The 26,739-nt window shown below is 41.2% G+C and overlaps 1 protein-coding gene across 1 annotated transcript in view; it reads left to right on the top strand.

Moving 5' to 3' along the window:
• Positions 1 to 26,739, top strand: part of LOC311247805 (ATP-sensitive inward rectifier potassium channel 10-like) — a gene marked incomplete at both ends in the record, with an annotated part of 177,077 nt that overhangs the window by 14,022 nt on the left and 136,316 nt on the right. Inside the window, one exon of the mRNA XM_084338802.1 lies at positions 23,616 to 23,961. Coding sequence (XP_084194928.1) covers positions 23,616 to 23,961 — 346 coding nt within the window. The remainder of the gene's footprint in view (positions 1 to 23,615; positions 23,962 to 26,739) is intronic.

The raw sequence follows: 26,739 nt of genomic DNA, 5'->3' as shown, positions 1-26,739 counted from the left end.
TTCAGAGAGAGAGAAACAGCAAGTACATGTTCAAAGTGTGAGAAACAGCAAGTACATGTTCAGAGAGAGAGAAACAGCAAGTACATGTTCGGAGAGATACAGCAAGTACATCTTCAGAGAGAGAAACAGCAAGTACATGTTCAGAGAGAGAGAAACAGCAAGTACATGTTCAGAGAGAGAAACAGCAAGTACATGTTCAGAGTGTGAGAAACAGCAAGTACATGTTCAGAGTGTCAGAAACAGCAAGTACATGTTCAGAGAGAGAGAAACAGCAAGTACATGTTCAGATTGTGAGAAACAGCAAGTACATGTTCAGAGAGAGAGAAAGAACAAGTACATGTTCAAAGTGTGAGAAACAGCAAGTGCATGTTCAGACAGAGAAACAGCAAGTACATGTTCAGAGAGAGAAACAGCAAGTACATGTTCAGATTGTGAGAAACAGCAAGTACATGTTCAGAGAGAGAGAAAGAACAAGTACATGTTCAAAGTGTGAGAAACAGCAAGTGCATGTTCAGACAGAGAAACAGCAAGTACATGTTCAGAGAGAGAAACAGCAAGTACATGTTCAGAGAGAGAGAAACAACAAGTACATGTTCAGAGAGAGAAACAGCAAGTACATGTTCAAAGTGTGAGAAACAGCAAGTGCATGTTCAGACAGAGAAACAGCAAGTACATGTTCAGAGAGAGAAACAGCAAGTACATGTTCAGAGAGAGAGAAACAACAAGTACATGTTCAGAGAGAGAAACAGCAAGTACATGTTCAGAGTGTGAGAAACAGCAAGTACATGTTCAGACAGAGAAACAGCAAGTACATGTTCAGAGAGAGAGAAACAGCAAGTACATGTTCAGACAGAGAAACAACAAGTACATGTTCAGAGAGAGAAACAGCAAGTACATGTTCAGAGAGAGAAACAGCAAGTACATGTTCAGAGAGAGAGAAACAGCAAGTACATGTTCAGAGAGAGAGAAACAACAAGTACATGTTCAGAGAGAGAAACAGCAAGTACGTGTTCAGAGTGTGAGAAACAGCAAGTACATGTTCAGACAGAGAAACAGCAAGTACATGTTCAGAGAGAGAAACAGCAAGTACATGTTCATAGAGAGAAACAGCAAGTACATGTTCAGAGAGAGAAACAGCAAGTACATGTTCAGAGAGAGAGAAACAGCAAGTACATGTTCAGAGAGAGAGAGAGAAACAGCAAGTACATGTTCAGAGAGAGAAACAGCAAGTACATGTTCAGAGAGAGAGAGAAACAACAAGTACATGTTCAGAGAGAGAAACAGAAAGTACATGTTCAGAGAGAGAGAAACAGCAAGTACATGTTCAGAGTGTGAGAAACAGCAAGTACATGTTCAGAGAGAGAAACAGAAAGTACATGTTCAGAGAGAGAGAAACAGCAAGTACATGTTCAGAGTGTGAGAAACAGCAAGTACATGTTCAGAGAGAGAGAGAAACAGCAAGTACATGTTCAGAGTGTGAGAAACAGCAAGTACATGTTCAGAGTGTGAGAAACAGCAAGTACATGTTCAGAGTGTGAGAAACAGCAAGTACATGTTCAGACAGAGAAACAGCAAGCACATGTTCAGAGAGAGAAACAGCAAGTACATGTTCAGAGAGAGAAACAGCAAGTACATGTTCAGAGAGAGAGAAACAACAAGTACATGTTCAGAGAGAGAAACAGCAAGTACATGTTCAGAGAGAGAGAGAAACAGCAAGTACATGTTCAGAGAGAGAGAAACAGCAAGTACATGTTCAGAGAGAGAAACAGCAAGTACATGTTCAGAGAGAGAAACAGCAAGTACATGTTCAGAGAGAGAGAAACAGCAAGTACATGTTCAGAGAGAGAAACAGCAAGTACATGTTCAGAGTGTGAGAAACAGCAAGTACATGTTGTGTGAGAAACAGCAAGTACATGTTCAGAGAGAGAGAAACAGCAAGTACATGTTCAGAGTGTGAGAAACAGCAAGTACATGTTCAGAGAGAGAAACAGCAAGTACATGTTCAGAGAGAGAGAAACAACAAGTACATGTTCAGAGAGAGAAACAGCAAGTACATGTTCAGAGAGAGAGAAACAGCAAGTACATGTTCAGAGAGAGAGAAACAGCAAGTACATGTTCAGAGAGAGAGAAACAGCAAGTACATGTTCAGAGAGAGAGAAACAGCAAGTACATGTTCAAAGTGTGAGAAACAGCAAGTACATGTTCAGAGAGAGAGAAACAGCAAGTACATGTTCAGAGAGAGAGAAACAGCAAGTACATGTTCAGAGAGAGAAACAGCAAGTACATGTTCAGAGAGAGAGAAACAGCAAGTACATGTTCAGAGAGAGAGAGAAACAGCAAGTACATGTTCAGACAGAGATACAGCAAGTACATGTTCAGAGAGAGAGAAACAGCAAGTACATGTTCAGAGAGAAAGAAACAGCAAGTACATGTTCAGAGAGAGAAACAGCAAGTACATGTTCAGAGAGAGAAACAGCAAGTACATGTTCAGAGAGAGAAACAGCAAGTACATGTTCAAAGTGTGAGAAACAGCAAGTACATGTTCAGAGAGAGAGAAACAGCAAGTACATGTTCAGAGAGAGAAACAGCAAGTACATGTTCAGAGAGTGAGAAACAGCAAGTACATGTTCAGACAGAGAAACAGCGAGTACATGTTCAGACAGAGAAACAGCAAGTACATGTTCAGAGAGAGAGAAACAGCAAGTACATGTTCAGAGAGAGAAACAGCAAGTACATGTTCAGAGTGAGAAACAGCAGGTACATGTTCAGAGTGTGAGAAACAGCAAGTACATGTTCAGAGAGAGAGAAACAGCAAGTACATGTTCAGAGAGAGAGAAACAGCAAGTACATGTTCAGAGAGAGAAACAGCAAGTACATGTTCAGAGTGAGAAACAGCAAGTACATGTTCAGAGTGTGAGAAACAGCAAGTACATGTTCAGAGAGAGAGAAACAGCAAGTACATGTTCAGAGAGAGAGAAACAGCAAGTACATGTTCAGAGAGAGATACAGCAAGTACATGTTCAGAGAGAGAGAAACAGCAAGTACATGTTCAGAGAGAAAGAAACAGCAAGTACATGTTCAGAGAGACAAACAGCAAGTACATGTTCAGAGAGAGAAACAGCAAGTACATGTTCAGAGAGAGAGAAACAGCAAGTACATGTTCAGAGAGAGAGAGAGAAACAGCAAGTACATGTTCAGAGTGTGAGAAACAGCAAGTACATGTTCAGACAGAGAAACAGCAAGTACATGTTCAGAGAGAGAAACAGCAAGTACATGTTCAGAGAGTGAGAAACAGCAAGTACATGTTCAGACAGAGAAACAGCGAGTACATGTTCAGACAGAGAAACAGCAAGTACATGTTCAGAGAGAGAGAAACAGCAAGTACATGTTCAGAGAGAGAAACAGCAAGTACATGTTCAGAGTGAGAAACAGCAGGTACATGTTCAGAGTGTGAGAAACAGCAAGTACATGTTCAGAGAGAGAGAAACAGCAAGTACATGTTCAGACAGAGAAACAGCAAGTACATGTTCAGAGAGAGAGAAACAGCAAGTACATGTTCAGAGAGAGAAACAGCAAGTACATGTTCAGAGTGAGAAACAGCAAGTACATGTTCAGAGTGTGAGAAACAGCAAGTACATGTTCAGAGAGAGAGAAACAGCAAGTACATGTTCAGAGAGAGAGAAACAGCAAGTACATATTCAGAGAGAGAGAAACAGCAAGTACATGTTCAGAGAGAGAGAAACAGCAAGTACATGTTCAAAGTGTGAGAAACAGCAAGTACATGTTCAGAGAGAGAGAAACAGCAAGTACATGTTCAGAGAGATACAGCAAGTACATCTTCAGAGAGAGAAACAGAAAGTACATGTTCAGAGAGAGAGAAACAGCAAGTACATGTTCAGAGAGAGAAACAGCAAGTACATGTTCAGAGTGTGAGAAACAGCAAGTACATGTTCAGAGTGTCAGAAACAGCAAGTACATGTTCAGAGAGAGAGAAACAGCAAGTACATGTTCAGATTGTGAGAAACAGCAAGTACATGTTCAGAGAGAGAGAAAGAACAAGTACATGTTCAAAGTGTGAGAAACAGCAAGTGCATGTTCAGACAGAGAAACAGCAAGTACATGTTCAGAGAGAGAAACAGCAAGTACATGTTCAGAGAGAGAGAAACAACAAGTACATGTTCAGAGAGAGAAACAGCAAGTACATGTTCAGATTGTGAGAAACAGCAAGTACATGTTCAGACAGAGAAACAGCAAGTACATGTTCAGAGAGAGAAACAGCAAGTACATGTTCAGAGAGAGAAACAGCAAGTACATGTTCAGAGAGAGAGAAACAGCAAGTACATGTTCAGAGAGAGAGAAACAACAAGTACATGTTCAGAGAGAGAAACAGCAAGTACGTGTTCAGAGTGTGAGAAACAGCAAGTACATGTTCAGACAGAGAAACAGCAAGTACATGTTCAGAGAGAGAAACAGCAAGTACATGTTCATAGAGAGAAACAGCAAGTACATGTTCAGAGAGAGAAACAGCAAGTACATGTTCAGAGAGAGAGAAACAGCAAGTACATGTTCAGAGAGAGAGAGAGAAACAGCAAGTACATGTTCAGAGAGAGAAACAGCAAGTACATGTTCAGAGAGAGAAACAGCAAGTACATGTTCAGAGAGAGAAACAGCAAGTACATGTTCAGAGAGAGAGAAACAGCAAGTACATGTTCAGAGAGAGAGAAACAACAAGTACATGTTCAGAGAGAGAAACAGCAAGTACGTGTTCAGAGTGTGAGAAACAGCAAGTACATGTTCAGACAGAGAAACAGCAAGTACATGTTCAGAGAGAGAAACAGCAAGTACATGTTCATAGAGAGAAACAGCAAGTACATGTTCAGAGAGAGAAACAGCAAGTACATGTTCAGAGAGAGAGAAACAGCAAGTACATGTTCAGAGAGAGAGAGAGAAACAGCAAGTACATGTTCAGAGTGTGAGAAACAGCAAGTACATATTCAGAGAGAGAGAGAAACAGCAAGTACATGTTCAGAGTGTGAGAAACAGCAAGTACATGTTCAGAGTGTGAGAAACAGCAAGTACATGTTCAGACAGAGAAACAGCAAGCACATGTTCAGAGAGAGAAACAGCAAGTACATGTTCAGAGAGAGAAACAGCAAGTACATGTTCAGAGAGAGAGAAACAACAAGTACATGTTCAGAGAGAGAAACAGCAAGTACATGTTCAGAGAGAGAGAGAAACAGCAAGTACATGTTCAGAGAGAGAGAAACAGCAAGTACATGTTCAGAGAGAGAAACAGCAAGTACATGTTCAGAGAGAGAGAAACAGCAAGTACATGTTCAGAGAGAGAAACAGCAAGTACATGTTCAGAGTGTGAGAAACAGCAAGTACATGTTGTGTGAGAAACAGCAAGTACATGTTCAGAGAGAGAGAAACAGCAAGTACATATTCAGAGAGAGAGAAACAGCAAGTACATGTTCAGAGAGAGAGAAACAGCAAGTACATGTTCAGAGAGAGAGAAACAGCAAGTACATGTTCAAAGTGTGAGAAACAGCAAGTACATGTTCAGAGAGAGAGAAACAGCAAGTACATGTTCAGAGAGAGAGAAACAGCAAGTACATGTTCAGAGAGAGAAACAGCAAGTACATGTTCAGAGAGAGAGAAACAGCAAGTACATGTTCAGAGAGAGAGAGAAACAGCAAGTACATGTTCAGAGAGAGATACAGCAAGTACATGTTCAGAGAGAGAGAAACAGCAAGTACATGTTCAGAGAGAAAGAAACAGCAAGTACATGTTCAGAGAGAGAAACAGCAAGTACATGTTCAGAGAGAGAAACAGCAAGTGCATGTTCAGAGAGAGAAACAGCAAGTACATGTTCAGAGAGAGAGAAACAGCAAGTACATGTTCAGAGAGAGAGAGAAACAGCAAGTACATGTTCAGAGAGAGATACAGCAAGTACATGTTCAGAGAGAGAGAAACAGCAAGTACATGTTCAGAGAGAAAGAAACAGCAAGTATATGTTCAGAGAGAGAGAGAAACAGCAAGTACATGTTCAGAGAGAGAAACAGCAAGTACATGTTCAGAGAGAGAAACAGCAAGTACGTGTTCAGAGAGAGAGAAACAGCAAGTACATGTTCAAAGAGAGAGAGAAACAACAAGTACATGTTCAGAGAGAGAAACAGCAAGTACGTGTTCAGAGAGAGAGAAACAGCAAGTACATGTTCAAAGAGAGAGAGAAACAATAAGTACATGTTCAGAGAGAGAAACAGCAAGTACATGTTCAGAGAGAGAAACAGCAAGTACATGTTCAGAGTGTGAGAAACAGCAAGTACATGTTCAGACAGAGAAACAGCAAGTACATGTTCAGAGAGAGAAACAGCAAGTACATGTTCAGACAGAGAAACAGCAAGTACATGTTCAGAGAGAGAAACAGCAAGTACATGTTCAGAGAGAGAAACAGCAAGTACATGTTCAGAGTGAGAAAAAGCAAGTACATGTTCAGAGAGAAAGAAACAGCAAGTACATGTTCAGAGAGAGAGAAACAGCAAGTACATGTTCAGAGAGAGAGAAACAGCAAGTACATGTTCAGAGAGAAAGAAACAGCAAGTACATGTTCAGAGAGACAAACAGCAAGTACATGTTCAGAGAGAGAAACAGCAAGTACATGTTCAGAGAGAGAGAAACAGCAAGTACATGTTCAGAGAGAGAGAGAAACAGCAAGTACATGTTCAGAGTGTGAGAAACAGCAAGTACATGTTCAGACAGAGAAACAGCAAGTACATGTTCAGAGAGAGAAACAGCAAGTACATGTTCAGAGTGTGAGAAACAGCAAGTACATGTTCAGACAGAGAAACAGCAAGTACATGTTCAGAGAGAGAAACAGCAAGTACATGTTCAGACAGAGAAACAGCAAGTACATGTTCAGAGAGAGAGAAACAGCAAGTACATGTTCAGAGAGAGAGAAACAGCAAGTACATATTCAGAGAGAGAGAAACAGCAAGTACATGTTCAGAGAGAGAGAAACAGCAAGTACATGTTCAAAGTGTGAGAAACAGCAAGTACATGTTCAGAGAGAGAGAAACAGCAAGTACATGTTCAGAGAGAGATACAGCAAGTACATCTTCAGAGAGAGAAACAGCAAGTACATGTTCAGAGAGAGAAACAGCAGGTACATGTTCAGAGTGTGAGAAACAGCAAGTACATGTTCAGAGAGAGAGAAACAGCAAGTACATGTTCAGAGAGAGATACAGCAAGTACATGTTCAGAGAGAGAAACAGCAAGTACATGTTCAGAGTGTGAGAAACAGCAAGTACATGTTCAGAGTGTCAGAAACAGCAAGTACATGTTCAGAGAGAGAGAAACAGCAAGTACATGTTCAGATTGTGAGAAACAGCAAGTACATGTTCAGAGAGAGAGAAAGAACAAGTACATGTTCAAAGTGTGAGAAACAGCAAGTGCATGTTCAGACAGAGAAACAGCAAGTACATGTTCAGAGAGAGAAACAGCAAGTACATGTTCAGAGAGAGAGAAACAACAAGTACATGTTCAGAGAGAGAAACAGCAAGTACATGTTCAGAGTGTGAGAAACAGCAAGTACATGTTCAGACAGAGAAACAGCAAGTACATGTTCAGAGAGAGAAACAGCAAGTACATGTTCAGAGAGAGAAACAGCAAGTACATGTTCAGAGAGAGAGAAACAGCAAGTACATGTTCAGAGAGAGAGAAACAACAAGTACATGTTCAGAGAGAGAAACAGCAAGTACATGTTCAGAGTGTGAGAAACAGCAAGTACATGTTCAGACAGAGAAACAGCAAGTACATGTTCAGAGAGAGGAACAGCAAGTACATGTTCAGAGAGAGAAACAGCAAGTACATGTTCAGAGAGAGAAACAGCAAGTACATGTTCAGAGAGAGAGAAACAGCAAGTACATGTTCAGAGAGAGAGAGAGAAACAGCAAGTACATGTTCAGAGAGAGAAACAGCAAGTACATGTTCAGAGAGAGAAACAGCAAGTACATGTTCAGAGAGAGAGAAACAGCAAGTACATGTTCAGAGTGTGAGAAACAGCAAGTACATGTTCAGAGAGAGAGAAACAACAAGTACATGTTCAGAGTGTGAGAAACAGCAAGTACATGTTCAGACAGAGAAACAGCAAGTACATGTTCAGAGAGAGAAACAGCAAGTACATGTTCAGAGAGAGAAACAGCAAGTACATGTTCAGAGAGAGAGAAACAACAAGTACATGTTCAGAGAGAGAAACAGCAAGTACATGTTCAGAGAGAGAGAGAAACAGCAAGTACATGTTCAGAGAGAGAGAGAAACAGCAAGTACATGTTCAGAGAGAGAAACAGCAAGTATGTGTTCAGAGAGAGAAACAGCAAGTACATGTTCAGAGAGAGAGAAACAGCAAGTACATGTTCAGAGAGAGAAAGAGCAAGTACATGTTCAGAGTGTGAGAAACAGCAAGTACATGTTCAGAGAGAGAAACAGCAAGTACATGTTCAGAGAGAGAAACAGCAAGTACATGTTCAGAGAGAGAGAAACAACAAGTACATGTTCAGAGAGAGAAACAGCAAGTACATGTTCAGAGAGAGAGAGAAACAGCAAGTACATGTTCAGAGAGAGAGAGAAACAGCAAGTACATGTTCAGAGAGAGAAACAGCAAGTATGTGTTCAGAGAGAGAAACAGCAAGTACATGTTCAGAGAGAGAGAAACAGCAAGTACATGTTCAGAGAGAGAAAGAGCAAGTACATGTTCAGAGTGTGAGAAACAGCAAGTACATGTTCAGAGTGTGAGAAACAGCAAGTACATGTTCAGAGAGAGAGAAACAGCAAGTACATGTTCAGAGTGTGAGAAACAGCAAGTACATGTTCAGACAGAGAAACAGCAAGTACATGTTCAGAGAGAGAAACAGCAAGTACATGTTCAGACAGAAAAACAGCAAGTACATGTTCAGAGAGAGAGAAACAGCAAGTACATGTTCAGAGAGATAAACAGCAAGTACATGTTCAGAGTGAGAAAAAGCAAGTACATGTTCAGACAGAGAAACAGCAAGTACATGTTCAGAGAGAGAGAAACAGCAAGTACATGTTCAGAGAGTGAGAAACAGCAAGTACATGTTCAGAGAGAGAAACAGCAAGTACATGTTCAGAGAGAGAAACAGCAAGTACATGTTCAGAGAGAGAGAAACAGCAAGTACATGTTCAGAGAGAGAGAAACAGCAAGTACATGTTCAGAGAGAGAAACAGCAAGTACATGTTCAGAGAGAGAGAAACAGCAAGTACATGTTCAGAGAGAGAAACAGCAAGTACATGTTCAGAGTGAGAAACAGCAAGTACATGTTCAGAGTGTGAGAAACAGCAAGTACATGTTCAGAGAGAGAGAAACAGCAAGTACATGTTCAGAGAGAGAGAAACAGCAAGTACATATTCAGAGAGAGAGAAACAGCAAGTACATGTTCAGAGAGAGAGAAACAGCAAGTACATGTTCAAAGTGTGAGAAACAGCAAGTACATGTTCAGAGAGAGAGAAACAGCAAGTACATGTTCAGAGAGAGATACAGCAAGTACAACTTCAGAGAGAGAAACAGCAAGTACATGTTCAGAGAGAGAGAAACAGCAAGTACATGTTCAGAGAGAGAAACAGCAAGTACATGTTCAGAGTGTGAGAAACAGCAAGTACATGTTCAGAGTGTCAGAAACAGCAAGTACATGTTCAGAGAGAGAGAAACAGCAAGTACATGTTCAGATTGTGAGAAACAGCAAGTACATGTTCAGAGAGAGAGAAAGAACAAGTACATGTTCAAAGTGTGAGAAACAGCAAGTGCATGTTCAGACAGAGAAACAGCAAGTACATGTTCAGAGAGAGAAACAGCAAGTACATGTTCAGAAAGAGAAACAGCAAGTACATGTTCAGAGAGAGAGAAACAACAAGTACATGTTCAGAGAGAGAAACAGCAAGTACATGTTCAGAGTGTGAGAAACAGCAAGTACATGTTCAGAGTGTGAGAAACAGCAAGTACATGTTCAGAGAGAGAAACAGCAAATACATGTTCAGAGAGAGAAACAGCAAGTACATGTTCAGAGAGAGAGAAACAGCAAGTACATGTTCAGAGAGAGAGAAACAACAAGTACATGTTCAGAGAGAGAAACAGCAAGTACATGTTCAGAGTGTGAGAAACAGCAAGTACATGTTCAGACAGAGAAACAGCAAGTACATGTTCAGAGAGAGAAACAGCAAGTACATGTTCAGAGAGAGAAACAGCAAGTACATGTTCAGAGAGAGAAACAGCAAGTACGTGTTCAGAGAGAGAGAAACAGCAAGTACATGTTCAGAGAGAGAGAGAGAAACAGCAAGTACATGTTCAGAGAGAGAAACAGCAAGTACATGTTCAGAGAGAGAAACAGCAAGTACATGTTCAGAGAGAGAGAAACAGCAAGTACATGTTAAGAGTGTGAGAAACAGCAAGTACATGTTCAGAGAGAGAGAAACAGCAAGTACATGTTCAGAGTGTGAGAAACAGCAAGTACATGTTCAGAGTGTGAGAAACAGCAAGTACATGTTCAGACAGAGAAACAGCAAGTACATGTTCAGAGAGAGAAACAGCAAGTACATGTTCAGAGAGAGAAACAGCAAGTACATGTTCAGAGAGAGAGAAACAACAAGTACATGTTCAGAGAGAGAAACAGCAAGTACATGTTCAGAGAGAGAGAAACAGCAAGTACATGTTCAGAGAGAGAGAGAAACAGCAAGTACATGTTCAGAGAGAGAAACAGCAAGTACATGTTCAGAGAGAGAAACAGCAAGTACATGTTCAGAGAGAGAGAAACAGCAAGTACATGTTCAGAGAGAGAAACAGCAAGTACATGTTCAGAGAGAGAGAAACAGCACGTACATGTTCAGAGTGTGAGAAACAGCAAGTACATGTTCAGAGAGAGAAACAGCAAGTACATGTTCAGAGAGAGAGAAACAACAAGTACATGTTCAGAGAGAGAAACAGCAAGTACATGTTCAGAGAGAAACAGCAAGTACATGTTCAGAGAGAGAGAAACAGCAAGTACATGTTCAGAGAGAGAGAAACAGCAAGTACATGTTCAGAGAGAGAGAAACAGCAAGTACATGTTCAAAGTGTGAGAAACAGCAAGTACATGTTCAGAGAGAGAGAAACAGCAAGTACATGTTCAGAGAGAGATACAGCAAGTACATGTTCAGAGAGAGAGAAACAGCAAGTACATGTTCAGAGAGAAAGAAACAGCAAGTACATGTTCAGAGAGAGAAACAGCAAGTACATGTTCAGAGAGAGAAACAGCAAGTACATGTTCAGAGAGAGAGAAACAGCAAGTACATGTTCAGAGAGAGAGAAACAGCAAGTACATGTTCAGAGAGAGATACAGCAAGTACATGTTCAGAGAGAGAGAAACAGCAAGTACATGTTCAGAGAGAAAGAAACAGCAAGTACATGTTCAGAGAGAGAAACAGCAAGTACATGTTCAGAGTGTGAGAAACAGCAAGTACATGTTCAGAGTGTGAGAAACAGCAAGTACATGTTCAGAGAGAGAGAAACAGCAAGTACATGTTCAGAGAGAGAGAAACAGCAAGTACATGTTCAGAGAGAGAAACAGCAAGTACATGTTCAGAGTGTCAGAAACAGCAAGTACATGTTCAGAGAGAGAAACAGCAAGTACATGTTCAGAGAGAGAAACAGCAAGTACATGTTCAGAGTGTCAGAAACAGCAAGTACATGTTCAGAGAGAGAGAAACAGCAAGTACATGTTCAGAGTGTGAGAAACAGCAAGTACATGTTCAGAGTGTCAGAAACAGCAAGTACATGTTCAGAGAGAGAGAAACAGCAAGTACATGTTCAGAGTGAGAAACAACAAGTACATGTTCAGAGAGAGATAAAGAGCAAGTACATGTTCAAAGTGTGAGAAACAGCAAGTGCATGTTCAGACAGAGAAACAGCAATTACATGTTCAGAGAGAGAAACAGCAAGTACATGTTCAGAGAGAGAGAAACAACAAGTACATGTTCAGAGAAAGAAACAGCAAGTACATGTTCAGAGAGAGAAACAGCAAGTACATGTTCAGAGAGAGAAACAGCAAGTACATGTTCAGAGAGAGAGAAACAGCAAGTACATGTTCAGAGTGTGAGAAACAGCAAGTACATGTTCAGAGAGAGAAACAGCAAGTACATGTTCAGAGAGAGAAACAGCAAGTACATGTTCAGAGAGAGAGAAACAACAAGTACATGTTCAGAGAGAGAAACAGCAAGTACATGTTCAGAGAGAGAGAAACAGCAATTACATGTTCAGAGAGAGAAACAGCAAGTACATGTTCAGAGAGAGAGAAACAGCAAGTACATGTTCAGAGAGAGAGAAACAGCAAGTACATGTTCAAAGTGTGAGAAACAGCAAGTACATGTTCAGAGAGAGAGAAACAGCAAGTACATGTTCAGAGAGAGATACAGCAAGTACATGTTCAGAGAGAGAGAAACAGCAAGTACATGTTCAGAGAGAGAGAAACAGCAAGTACATGTTCAGAGAGAGAAACAGCAAGTACATGTTCAGAGAGAGAGAAACAGCAAGTGCATGTTCAGAGAGAGATACAGCAAGTACATGTTCAGAGAGAGAGAAACAGCAAGTACATGTTCAGAGAGAGAGAAACAGCAAGTGCATGTTCAGAGAGAGAAACAGCAAGTACATGTTCAGAGAGAGAGAAACAGCAAGTACATGTTCAGAGAGAGAGAAACAGCAAGTGCATGTTCAGAGAGAGATACAGCAAGTACATGTTCAGAGAGAGAGAAACAGCAAGTACATGTTCAGAGAGAGAGAAACAGCAAGTACATGTTCAGAGAGTGAGAAACAACAAGTACATGTTCAGAGTGTGAGAAGCAGCAAGTACATGTTCAGAGAGAGAGAAACAGCAAGTACATGTTCAGAGTGTGAGAAACAGCAAGTACATGTTCAGAGTGTGAGAAACAGCAAGTACATGTTCAGACAGAGAAACAGCGAGTACATGTTCAGACAGAGAAACAGCAAGTACATGTTCAGAGAGAGAGAAACAACAAGTACATGTTCAGAGAGAGAAACAGCAAGTACATGTTCAGAGTGAGAAACAGCAGGTACATGTTCAGAGTGTGAGAAACAGCAAGTACATGTTCAGAGAGAGAGAAACAGCAAGTACATGTTCAGAGTGAGAAACAGCAAGTACATGTTCAGAGTGTGAGAAACAGCAAGTACATGTTCAGAGTGTGAGAAACAGCAAGTACATGTTCAGAGAGAGAAACAGCAAGTACATGTTCAGAGAGAGAAACAGCACTCTGAGAAACAGCAAGTACATGTTCAGAGAGAGAAACAGCAAGTACATGTTCAGAGAGAGAAACAGCAAGTACATGTTCAGAGAGAGAGAAACAGCAAGTACATGTTCAGAGAGAGAGAAACAACAAGTACATGTTCAGAGAGAGAAACAGCAAGTACATGTTCAGAGTGTGAGAAACAGCAAGTACATGTTCAGACAGAGAAACAGCAAGTACATGTTCAGAGAGAGAAACAGCAAGTACATGTTCAGAGAGAGAAACAGCAAGTACATGTTCAGAGAGAGAAACAGCAAGTACATGTTCAGAGAGAGAGAAACAGCAAGTACATGTTCAAAGAGACAGAGAGAAACAGCAAGTACATGTTCAGAGAGAGAAACAGCAAGTACATGTTCAGAGAGAGAAACAGCAAGTACATGTTCAGAGAGAGAGAAACAGCAAGTACATGTTCAGAGTGTGAGAAACAGCAAGTACATGTTCAGAGAGAGAGAAACAGCAAGTACATGTTCAGAGTGTGAGAAACAGCAAGTACATGTTCAGAGTGTGAGAAACAGCAAGTACATGTTCAGACAGAGAAACAGCAAGTACATGTTCAGAGAGAGAAACAGCAAGTACATGTTCAGAGAGAGAAACAGCAAGTACATGTTCAGAGAGAGAGAAACAACAAGTACATGTTCAGAGAGAGAAAGAGCAAGTACATGTTCAGAGTGTGAGAAACAGCAAGTACATGTTCAGAGTGTGAGAAACAGCAAGTACATGTTCAGAGAGAGAAACAGCAAGTACATGTTCAGAGTGTGAGAAACAGCAAGTACATGTTCAGACAGAGAAACAGCAAGTACATGTTCAGAGAGAGAAACAGCAAGTACATGTTCAGAGAGAGAAACAGCAAGTACATGTTCAGAGAGAGAGAAACAGCAAGTACATGTTCAGAGAGAGAAACAGCAAGTACATGTTCAGAGTGAGAAAAAGCAAGTACATGTTCAGACAGAGAAACAGCAAGTACATGTTCAGAGAGAGAGAAACAGCAAGTACATGTTCAGAGAGTGAGAAACAGCAAGTACATGTTCAGACAGAGAAACAGCGAGTACATGTTCAGACAGAGAAACAGCAAGTACATGTTCAGAGAGAGAGAAACAACAAGTACATGTTCAGAGAGAGAAACAGCAAGTACATGTTCAGAGTGAGAAACAGCAGGTACATGTTCAGAGTGTGAGAAACAGCAAGTACATGTTCAGAGAGAGAGAAACAGCAAGTACATGTTCAGAGAGAGAAACAGCAAGTACATGTTCAGAGAGAGAAACAGCAAGTACATGTTCAGAGTGTGAGAAACAGCAAGTACATGTTCAGAGAGAGAGAAACAGCAAGTACATGTTCAGAGAGAGAGAAACAGCAAGTACATCTTCAGAGAGAGAAACAGCAAGTACATGTTCAGAGAGAGATAAACAGCAAGTACATGTTCAAAGTGTGAGAAACAGCAAGTACATGTTCAGAGAGAGAGAAACAGCAAGTACATGTTCAGAGAGAGATACAGCAACTACATCTTCAGAGAGAGAAACAGCAAGTACATGTTCAGAGAGAGAGAAACAGCAAGTACATGTTCAGAGAGAGAAACAGCAAGTACATGTTCAGAGTGTGAGAAACAGCAAGTACATGTTCAGAGTGTCAGAAACAGCAAGTACATGTTCAGAGAGAGAGAAACAGCAAGTACATGTTCAGATTGTGAGAAACAGCAAGTACATGTTCAGAGAGAGAGAAAGAACAAGTACATGTTCAAAGTGTGAGAAACAGCAAGTGCATGTTCAGACAGAGAAACAGCAAGTACATGTTCAGAGAGAGAAACAGCAAGTACATGTTCAGAGAGAGAGAAACAACAAGTACATGTTCAGAGAGAGAAACAGCAAGTACATGTTCAGAGTGTGAGAAACAGCAAGTACATGTTCAGACAGAGAAACAGCAAGTACATGTTCAGAGAGAGAAACAGCAAGTACATGTTCAGAGAGAGAAACAGCAAGTACATGTTCAGAGAGAGAGAGAGAAACAGCAAGTACATGTTCAGAGAGAGAGAAACAACAAGTACATGGTCAGAGAGAGAAACAGCAAGTACATGTTCAGAGTGTGAGAAACAGCAAGTACATGTTCAGACAGAGAAACAGCAAGTACATGTTCAGAGAGAGAAACAGCAAGTACATGTTCAGAGAGAGAGAAACAGCAAGTACATGTTCAGAGTGTGAGAAACAACAAGTACATGTTCAGAGAGAGAGAAACAGCAAGTACATGTTCAAAGTGTGAGAAACAGCAAGTGCATGTTCAGACAGAGAAACAGCAATTACATGTTCAGAGAGAGAAACAGCAAGTACATGTTCAGAGAGAGAGAAACAACAAGTACATGTTCAGAGAAAGAAACAGCAAGTACATGTTCAGAGAGAGAAACAGCAAGTACATGTTCAGAGTGTGAGAAACAGCAAGTACATGTTCAGAGAGAGAAACAGCAAGTACATGTTCAGAGAGAGAAACAGCAAGTACATGTTCAGAGAGAGAGAAACAACAAGTACATGTTCAGAGAGAGAAACAGCAAGTACATGTTCAGAGAGAGAGAAACAGCAATTACATGTTCAGAGAGAGAAACAGCAAGTACATGTTCAGAGAGAGAGAATGGTAAATGGTAAATGGCTGCTTTTTTATATAGCGCTTTTATCCAAAGCGCTTTACAATTTGTTACTCACATTTTACCCATTCACTCACACATTCACACACCGACGGCGGAGGCAACCATGCAAGGTGCCAACCTGCTCATCGTGAGCAATTAGGGGTTAAGTGTCTTGCTCAAGGACACATCGACACGCTGCCCGGGAGGAGTGGGAATCGAACCGGGAACCTCCGGATTGCCAGACGACTGCTCTACCTCCCGAGCCACTGTCGCCCCAGCAAGTACATGTTCAGAGAGAGAGAAACAGCAAGTACATGTTCAAAGTGTGAGAAACAGCAAGTACATGTTCAGAGAGAGAGAAACAGCAAGTACATGTTCAGAGAGAGATACAGCAAGTACATGTTCAGAGAGAGATACAGCAAGTACATGTTCAGAGAGAGAGAAACAGCAAGTGCATGTTCAGAGAGAGAGAAACAGCAATAACATTTTCAGAGAGAGAAACAGCAAGTACATGTTCAGAGAGAGAAACAGCAAGTACATGTTCAGAGAGAGAGAAACAGAAGTACATGTTCAGAGAGAGAAACAGCAAGTACATGTTCAGAGTGTGAGAAACAGCAAGTACATGTTCAGAGTGTGAGAAGCAGCAAGTACATGTTCAGAGAGAGAGAAACAGCAAGTACATGTTCAGAGTGTGAGAAACAGCAAGTACATGTTCAGAGAGAGAGAAAGAGCAAGTACATGTTCAAAGTGTGAGAAACAGCAAGTGCATGTTCAGACAGAGAAACAGCAAGTACATGTTCAGAGAGAGAAACAGCAAGTACATGTTCAGAGAGAGAGAAACAACAAGTACATGTTCAGAGAGAGAAACAGCAAGTACATGTTCAGACAGAGAAACAGCAAGTACATGTTCAGAGTGTGAGAAACAGCAAGTACATGTTCAGACAGAGAAACAGCAAGTACATCTTCAGAGAGAGAAACAGCAAGTACATGTTCAGAGAGAAAGAAACAGCAAGTACATGTTCAGAGAGAGAAACAGCAAGTACATGTTCAGAGAGAGAAACAGCAAGTACATGTTCAGAGTGTGAGAAACAGCAAGTACATGTTCAGACAGAGAAACAGCAAGTACATGTTCAGAGAGAGAAACAGCAAGTACATGTTCAGACAGAGAAACAGCAAGTACATGTTCAGAGAGAGAAAAAGCAAGTACATGTTCAGACAGAGAAACAGCAAGTACATGTTCAGAGAGAGAGAAACAGCAAGTACATGTTCAGAGAGAGAAACAGCAAGTACATGTTCAGAGAGAGAGAAACAGCAAGTACATGTTCAGAGAGAGAAACAGCAAGTACATGTTCAGAGTGAGAAAAAGCAAGTACATGTTCAGACAGAGAAACAGCAAGTACATGTTCAGAGAGAGAGAAACAGCAAGTACATGTTCAGACAGAGAAACAGCAAGTACATGTTCAGAGAGAGAAACAGCAAGTACATGTTCAGAGAGAGAGAAACAACAAGTACATGTTCAGAGAGAGAAACAGCAAGTACATGTTCAGACAGAGAAACAGCAAGTACATGTTCAGAGTGTGAGAAACAGCAAGTACATGTTCAGACAGAGAAACAGCAAGTACATCTTCAGAGAGAGAAACAGCAAGTACATGTTCAGAGAGAAAGAAACAGCAAGTACATGTTCAGAGAGAGAAACAGCAAGTACATGTTCAGAGAGAGAAACAGCAAGTACATGTTCAGAGTGTGAGAAACAGCAAGTACATGTTCAGACAGAGAAACAGCAAGTACATGTTCAGAGAGAGAAACAGCAAGTACATGTTCAGACAGAGAAACAGCAAGTACATGTTCAGAGAGAGAGAAACAGCAAGTACATGTTCAGAGAGAGAAACAGCAAGTACATGTTCAGAGTGAGAAAAAGCAAGTACATGTTCAGACAGAGAAACAGCAAGTACATGTTCAGAGAGAGAGAAACAGCAAGTACATGTTCAGAGAGAGAGAAACAGCAAGTACATGTTCAGATAGAGAAACAGCAAGTACATGTTCAGAGTGAGAAACAGCAAGTACATGTTCAGAGTGTGAGAAACAGCAAGTACATGTTCAGAGAGAGAGAAACAGCAAGTACATGTTCAGACAGAGAAACAGCAAGTACATGTTCAGAGAGAGAGAAACAGCAAGTACATGTTCAGAGAGAGAGAGAAACAGCAAGTACATGTTCAGAGAGAGAGAGAAACAGCAAGTACATGTTCAGAGAGAGAAACAGCAAGTACATGTTCAGAGAGAGAAACAGCAAGTACATGTTCAGAGAGAGAGAGAAACAGCAAGTACATGTTCAGAGAGAGAGAAACAGCAAGTACATGTTCAGAGTGTGAGAAACAGCAAGTACATGTTCAGAGAGAGAGAGAAACAGCAAGTACATGTTCAGAGTGTGAGAAACAGCAAGTACATGTTCAGAGTGTGAGAAACAGCAAGTACATGTTCAGACAGAGAAACAGCAAGTACATGTTCAGAGAGAGAAACAGCAAGTACATGTTCAGAGAGAGAAACAGCAAGTACATGTTCAGAGAGAGAGAAACAACAAGTACATGTTCAGAGAGAGAAACAGCAAGTACATGTTCAGAGAGAGAGAGAAACAGCAAGTACATGTTCAGAGAGAGAGAAACAGCAAGTACATGTTCAGAGAGAGAGAGAAACAGCAAGTACATGTTCAGAGAGAGAAACAGCAAGTACATGTTCAGAGAGAGAAACAGCAAGTACATGTTCAGAGAGAGAGAGAAACAGCAAGTACATGTTCAGAGAGAGAAACAGCAAGTACATGTTCAGAGTGTGAGAAACAGCAAGTACATGTTCAGAGTGTGAGAAACAGCAAGTACATGTTCAGAGAGAGAGAAACAGCAAGTACATGTTCAGAGTGTGAGAAACAGCAAGTACATGTTCAGAGAGAGAAACAGCAAGTACATGTTCAGAGAGAGAGAAACAACAAGTACATGTTCAGAGAGAGAAACAGCAAGTACATGTTCAGAGAGAGAGAAACAGCAAGTACATGTTCAGAGAGAGAGAAACAGCAAGTACATGTTCAGAGAGAGAGAAACAGCAAGTACATGTTCAGAGAGAGAGAAACAGCAAGTACATGTTCAAAGTGTGAGAAACAGCAAGTACATGTTCAGCGAGAGAGAAACAGCAATTACATGTTCAGAGAGAGATACAGCAAGTACATGTTCAGAGAGAGAGAAACAGCAAGTACATGTTCAGAGAGAAAGAAACAGCAAGTATATGTTCAGAGAGAGAAACAGCAAGTACATGTTCAGAGAGAGAAACAGCAAGTACATGTTCAGAGAGAGAGAAACAGCAAGTACATGTTCAGAGAGAAAGAAACAGCAAGTACATGTTCAGAGAGAGAAACAGCAAGTACATGTTCAGAGAGAGAAACAGCAAGTACATGTTCAGAGTGTGAGAAACAGCAAGTACATGTTCAGACAGAGAAACAGCAAGTACATGTTCAGAGAGAGAAACAGCAAGTACATGTTCAGACAGAGAAACAGCAAGTACATGTTCAGAGAGAGAGAAACAGCAAGTACATGTTCAGAGAGAGAAACAGCAAGTACATGTTCAGAGTGAGAAAAAGCAAGTACATGTTCAGACAGAGAAACAGCAAGTACATGTTCAGAGAGAGAGAAACAGCAAGTACATGTTCAGAGAGAGAGAAACAGCAAGTACATGTTCAGATAGAGAAACAGCAAGTACATGTTCAGAGTGAAAAACAGCAAGTACATGTTCAGAGTGTGAGAAACAGCAAGTACATGTTCAGAGAGAGAGAAACAGCAAGTACATGTTCAGACAGAGAAACAGCAAGTACATGTTCAGAGAGAGAGAAACAGCAAGTACATGTTCAGAGAGAGAAACAGCAAGTACATGTTCAGAGTGAGAAACAGCAAGTACATGTTCAGAGAGAGAGAAACAGCAAGTACATGTTCAGAGAGAGAGAAACAGCAAGCACATGTTCAAAGTGTGAGAAACAGCAAGTACATGTTCAGAGAGAGAGAAACAGCAAGTACATGTTCAGAGAGAGATACAGCAAATACATTTTCAGAGAGAGAGAAACAGCAAGTACATGTTCAGAGAGAGAGAAACAGCAAGCACATGTTCAGAGTGTGAGAAACAGCAAGTACATGTTCAGAGAGAGAGAAACAGCAAGTACATGTTCAGAGAGAGAGAAACAGCAAGTACATGTTCAAAGTGTGAGAAACAGCAAGTACATGTTCAGAGAGAGAGAAACAGCAAGTACATGTTCAGAGAGAGATACAGCAAATACATGTTCAGAGAGAGAGAAACAGCAAGTACATCTTCAGAGAGAGAGAAACAGCAAGTACATGTTCAGAGAGAGAAACAGCAAGTACATGTTCAGAGAGAGAAACAGCAAGTACATGTTCAGAGAGAGAGAAACAGCAAGTACATGTTCAGAGAGAGAAACAGCAAGTACATGTTCAGAGTGTGAGAAACAGCAAGTACATGTTCAGAGTGTCAGAAACAGCAAGTACATGTTCAGACAGAGAAACAGCAAGTACATGTTCAGAGAGAGAGAAACAGCAAGTACATGTTCAGAGAGAGAAACAGCAAGTACATGTTCAGAGTGAGAAAAAGCAAGTACATGTTCAGACAGAGAAACAGCAAGTACATGTTCAGAGAGAGAGAAACAGCAAGTACATGTTCAGAGAGAGAGAAACAGCAAGTACATGTTCAGATAGAGAAACAGCAAGTACATGTTCAGAGTGAGAAACAGCAAGTACATGTTCAGAGTGTGAGAAACAGCAAGTACATGTTCAGAGAGAGAGAAACAGCAAGTACATGTTCAGACAGAGAAACAGCAAGTACATGTTCAGAGAGAGAGAAACAGCAAGTACATGTTCAGAGAGAGAAACAGCAAGTACATGTTCAGAGTGAGAAACAGCAAGTACATGTTCAGAGAGAGAGAAACAGCAAGTACATGTTCAGAGAGAGAGAAACAGCAAGCACATGTTCAAAGTGTGAGAAACAGCAAGTACATGTTCAGAGAGAGAGAAACAGCAAGTACATGTTCAGAGAGAGATACAGCAAATACATTTTCAGAGAGAGAGAAACAGCAAGTACATGTTCAGAGAGAGAGAAACAGCAAGCACATGTTCAGAGTGTGAGAAACAGCAAGTACATGTTCAGAGAGAGAGAAACAGCAAGTACATGTTCAGAGAGAGAGAAACAGCAAGTACATGTTCAAAGTGTGAGAAACAGCAAGTACATGTTCAGAGAGAGAGAAACAGCAAGTACATGTTCAGAGAGAGATACAGCAAATACATGTTCAGAGAGAGAGAAACAGCAAGTACATCTTCAGAGAGAGAGAAACAGCAAGTACATGTTCAGAGAGAGAAACAGCAAGTACATGTTCAGAGAGAGAAACAGCAAGTACATGTTCAGAGAGAGAGAAACAGCAAGTACATGTTCAGAGAGAGAAACAGCAAGTACATGTTCAGAGTGTGAGAAACAGCAAGTACATGTTCAGAGTGTCAGAAACAGCAAGTACATGTTCAGAGAGAGAGAAACAGCAAGTACATGTTCAGAGTGTGAGAAACAACAAGTACATGTTCAGAGAGAGATAAAGAGCAAGTACATGTTCAGAGAGAGAGAAACAGCAATAACATTTTCAGAGAGAGAAACAGCAAGTACATGTTCAGAGAGAGAAACAGCAAGTACATGTTCAGAGAGAGAGAAACAGAAGTACATGTTCAGAGAGAGAAACAGCAAGTACATGTTCAGAGTGTGAGAAACAGCAAGTACATGTTCAGAGTGTGAGAAGCAGCAAGTACATGTTCAGAGAGAGAGAAACAGCAAGTACATGTTCAGAGTGTGAGAAACAGCAAGTACATGTTCAGAGAGAGAGAAAGAGCAAGTACATGTTCAAAGTGTGAGAAACAGCAAGTACATGTTCAGACAGAGAAACAGCAAGTACATGTTCAGAGAGAGAGAAACAACAAGTACATGTTCAGAGAGAGAAACAGCAAGTACATGTTCAGACAGAGAAACAGCAAGTACATGTTCAGAGTGTGAGAAACAGCAAGTACATGTTCAGACAGAGAAACAGCAAGTACATCTTCAGAGAGAGAAACAGCAAGTACATGTTCAGAGAGAGAGAAACAGCAAGTACATGTTCAGAGTGAGAAACAGCAAGTACATGTTCAGAGAGAGAAACAGCAAGTACATGTTCAGAGTGTGAGAAACAGCAAGTACATGTTCAGAGAGAGAAACAGCAAGTACATGTTCAGAGAGAGAGAAACAGCAAGTACATGTTCACAGAGAGAAACAGCAAGTACATGTTCAGAGAGAGAAACAGCAAGTACATGTTCAGAGAGAGAAACAGCAAGTACATGTTCAGAGTGTGAGAAACAGCAAGTACATGTTCAGAGTGTGAGAAACAGCAAGTACATGTTCAGAGAGAGAAACAGCAAGTACATGTTCAGAGAATGAAACAGCAAGTACATGTTCAGAGAGAGAGAAACAGCAAGTACATGTTCAGAGAGAGAAACAGCAAGTACATGTTCAGAGTGTGAGAAACAGCAAGTACATGTTCAGAGTGTGAGAAACAGCAAGTACATGTTCAGAGAGAGAAACAGCAAGTACATGTTCAGAGAATGAAACAGCAAGTACATGTTCAGAGAGAGAGAAACAGCAAGTACATGTTCAGAGAGAGAAACAGCAAGTACATGTTCAGAGAGAGAGAAACAGCAAGTACATGTTCAGAGTGTGAGAAACAGCAAGTACATGTTCAGAGTGTGAGAAACAGCAAGTACTTGTTCAGGAGTATGAAACTGAATGAGAGAGAAACCAGGCAAAGACAGGAAGTGGCAGGCTGAGAAAGTGGGCGCAGGGCACCCGGAGAAGCAGAAAGGCCGGCTCTCTCCCTCGCAAAACCCCTTATCGCCAGCTCCAGTTTCAGTCAGAAGTTCACTCTTTGTCCGTTAAAGGCTTTCTCTGGTTGGAATCAACAGTAATGTCCCCCCCCCTCTCTCTCTCTCCTTAATCAAGATACATGCTCAGGTTCTGAAATGTTTGCTTAATTGATTCCTTCAAGTATCTCCTTTCTCTCGTCCACCGAACGAGAGATGCCTTGTATCAATTGTCTGGTTGGGATAATGTCCTTCAGTTGTCCACCCCTATCGTATCTTTCCCCTCTCTCCTATCTGCTGCTTTCACCTGCTCATCTCATCCTCTTCTTTTTGTCTCTTTCACCCCCCCCCCCCCCCCCCCGCGCACACCGGCCTTCGAACCATCGCGGATGTAAGTGAGTGTGTCAGCTACAGTGTGAATATACAGCGACTGCCTTTCTTCTTCTCTGGAGATATTTGACACTAAAACGTCTGTGTGCACTCTGCTTTCATTTTAGTTTTGTTATTTGTAAAAAATAAATAAAAAACTTTGTTTGTGGTCTCTCTGTGTACTGTGTATATATATCTGCATGCTCTCCAAATGCTGATCCTAAAAACAATGGCCTCGTACTGTACGGTACGTAATAATAACCGATTCGGCGACTGCTTGTCTCTTTCAGTTGGCTAATTCTTAATAACGTCGACTCGTTCATAACATTCCTACTTTGGAATGACGCCGTCTAACGCTTCTCTCCCTCTCATTGGCACAGATGACATCTGCCACCCCCCCTTCCTCGCGTAGCTCCTCCCCGCAGAAGGTGTGCCACTCCCAGACGCAGACGGACGTTCTGAAGCCCCTGTTGGGGGGCGGCGGCTCCGGCGGGGGCGGGACCCTGAGGAGGAGGAGGCGTGTCCTGTCTAAAGATGGCCGGAGCAATGTGCGCATCGAGCACATCAGCGGGCGGAGTGCGCTGTACATGCGTGACCTCTGGACAACCTTTCTGGACATGCAGTGGCGCTACAAGTTCTTCCTGTTCACGGCCACCTTCGCCGGAACCTGGTTCCTCTTTGGAGTGCTCTGGTACCTGGTGGCACTGGTCCACGGGGACCTGCTGGGTGAGAGAGGAGAGGGCTGTTTTAATCCTTTCACTAACACACTACAGAAGGTTAACCTTTCAATACCACACTACAGACGTTTAACCGTCTGTAGGGTGGTAGTAGTGTGGTAGTGAAAGGTTAACTCACTATTGAAAATTGAAAATGGGGGGACCCTGATGTAAACAAGACAAACGTCTTTCTCTGGTCTGCATCCCCTTAACAATTGTGTGTATTGAGCCGTACTGTATTGTACCCATTCTGCAATCTGTTAAATAAAGTTTTCATTCATTCGTTCATTCGTTCATTCGTTCATTCGTTCATTCATTCATTCATTCATTCATTCATTCATTCATTCATTCATTCATTCATTCATTCATTCATTCATTCATTCATTCATTCATTCATTCATTCATTCATAACCTTCTGTAGTGTGGTAGTGAAAGGGTAACCGTCTGTAGTGTGGTAGTGAAAGGTTAACCTTCTGTAGTGTGGTAGTGAAAGGGTTAACCCTCTGTAGTGTGGTAGTGAAAGGGTAACCGTCTGTAGTGTGGTAGTGAAAGGTTAACCTTCTGTAGTGTGGTAGTGAAAGGTTAACCGTCTGTAGTGTGGTAGTGAAAGGTTAACCTTCTGTAGTGTGGTAGTGAAAGGTTAACCTTCTGTAGTGTGGTAGTGAAAGGGTAACCGTCTGTAGTGTGGTAGTGAAAGGTTAACCTTCTGTAGTGTGGTAGTGAAAGGTTAACCTTCTGTAGTGTGGTAGTGAAAGGTTAACCTTCTGTAGTGTGGTAGTGAAAGGGTAACCTTCTGTAGTGTGGTAGTGAAAGGTTAACCGTCTGTAGTGTGGTAGTAAAAGGTTAACCTTCTGTAGTGTGGTAGTGAAAGGTTAAGAAGGGACTGGGGGTTGGGTGAGTTGAAGAAATGTGCTCCCACAAGAAGAAATACCCAGAGTGACACACTAACATGTCTGCTCCCACGAGAAGAAATACCCAGAGTGACACACTAACATGTCTGCTCCCACGAGACACAATCAGAAGTTCCATGAGGGCGCCAGCGGACGCGTCTGGTAATGAGTCATGTTCTAAAAGGTGGCATATAGGAGGTGCTACTGCGGTTCCTCTGCAAAGACACACTCAAACCAACCATATAAGGGCATGCGCTGTGTATCAAACATCTCCTGTTGACATTCTGTACAGCGATACTCAAAGTTAGGTTTGCTGCACCTCCAAACAATGGTAGCCATTGTAACAGTTGAGTTGCATGCGTTCTTCTGTGTATTCTTTCTCAAATACTGTGTGCTGCACTGCTTGCACATACTGTAAGACACATCTTGTGTCTGTCAAACAATCCTTTCATTCAGCCTTCTGGCGACTGAGAAAAGAGACCACATCTATAGCACTAGCAACAATATCTTGCATTTAGGATAGAACTTAAAGCTGCAATAATAATTTTCTGACAGCATTTTTCATATTTTCTATATTTCTTATGACCACCACCTGCTATCAGAAGGTATTGTTGACTCATGGCAACGTACCAGTGATATTTTAGGCAAGATCTCCAACTCCCTATTCCCTCAGTGGAAGTAAGTGGAATAATGTACAAAACTAATAGGAGTAGCTAAAATGGCGATTCATGTGACAATGAGAATTGATCACCTAGATGTGTTCATGGTTTTGGAATACGCCCAGTGCACGTTTCTCAGTGCATGACCCTTAGTTGTCATTATTTAATAAATATATGTCTTCCTGGCACATCCCCATTGGCCGAGTGGTCTCATGTGATCAGGTCTGTGTTTGTGACACTGCTTGCCTCCATCAACTCGCTGTTGATCAGCTGATTCTTCCCTGCCCCGTGCAAATTATACTGTTGTACAGATTAGGATTATGTATAGATTATGATTATGTACAGATTGTATGATTGTTGCTCATATACATGCACACACCTGTTTGATTTGATTTGATTGAAGTTTATTTCAAATATGCAACAACAACAAACAAACAAACAAACATGAAGTACAGATATAGCCTTAAGCCGTTCAAATAATAAATGTATATAACAATAAATGTATATACAAATAAAAAAAAAATTATCCCACCCCTTATTTCAGTGTCAGATGAATAATTTACTTTATTGAATATTATATTTTGTAATGCATTGCAGTGTGGAATCAGAGTGGAATCAGAGTGGAATTAATGTCTCTGCTATCGCTTTGGACAGATAAGAAGTTGTATAATGGGGGGCGACAGTGGCTCTGGAAGGTAGAGCAGTCGTAATCCGGAGGTTCCCGGTTCGATTCCTGCTCCTCCCGGTCAGTGTAGTCAGCTTGAAGTGTCCTTGAGCAAAATACCCCTAATTGCTCCCGATGTGTATTAGTTCATTCATGGTAAATGGCTGCATTTATATGGCAGGTTTTATCGAAAGCGCTTTACAATTAGTTCCTCAAATTTTACCAATTCACTCACACATTATGTTTGTGACTCATGTTTCCGCTCTGTTCTACTGCATCTAGTGACTCATGTTTCACTGTTCTACTGCATCTAGTGACTCATGTTTCACTGTTCTACTACATCTAGTGACTCTTGTTTATACATCTAGTGACTCATGTTTCACTGTTCTACTGCATCTAGTGACTCATGTTTCACTGTTCTACTACATCTAGTGACTCATGTTTCACTGTTCTACTGCATCTAGTGACTCATGTTTCACTGTTCTACTGCATCTAGTGACTCATGTTTCACTGTTCTACTGCATCTAGTGACTCATGTTTCACTGTTCTACTACATCTAGTGACTCATGTTTCAC

This window comes from Notolepis coatsorum, assembly GCF_963971535.1.
Source record: "Notolepis coatsorum genome assembly, contig: SCAFFOLD_205, whole genome shotgun sequence".
NCBI lineage: Eukaryota > Metazoa > Chordata > Actinopteri > Aulopiformes > Paralepididae > Notolepis > Notolepis coatsorum.
This window is presented reverse-complemented; position numbering and strand designations above follow the sequence as displayed.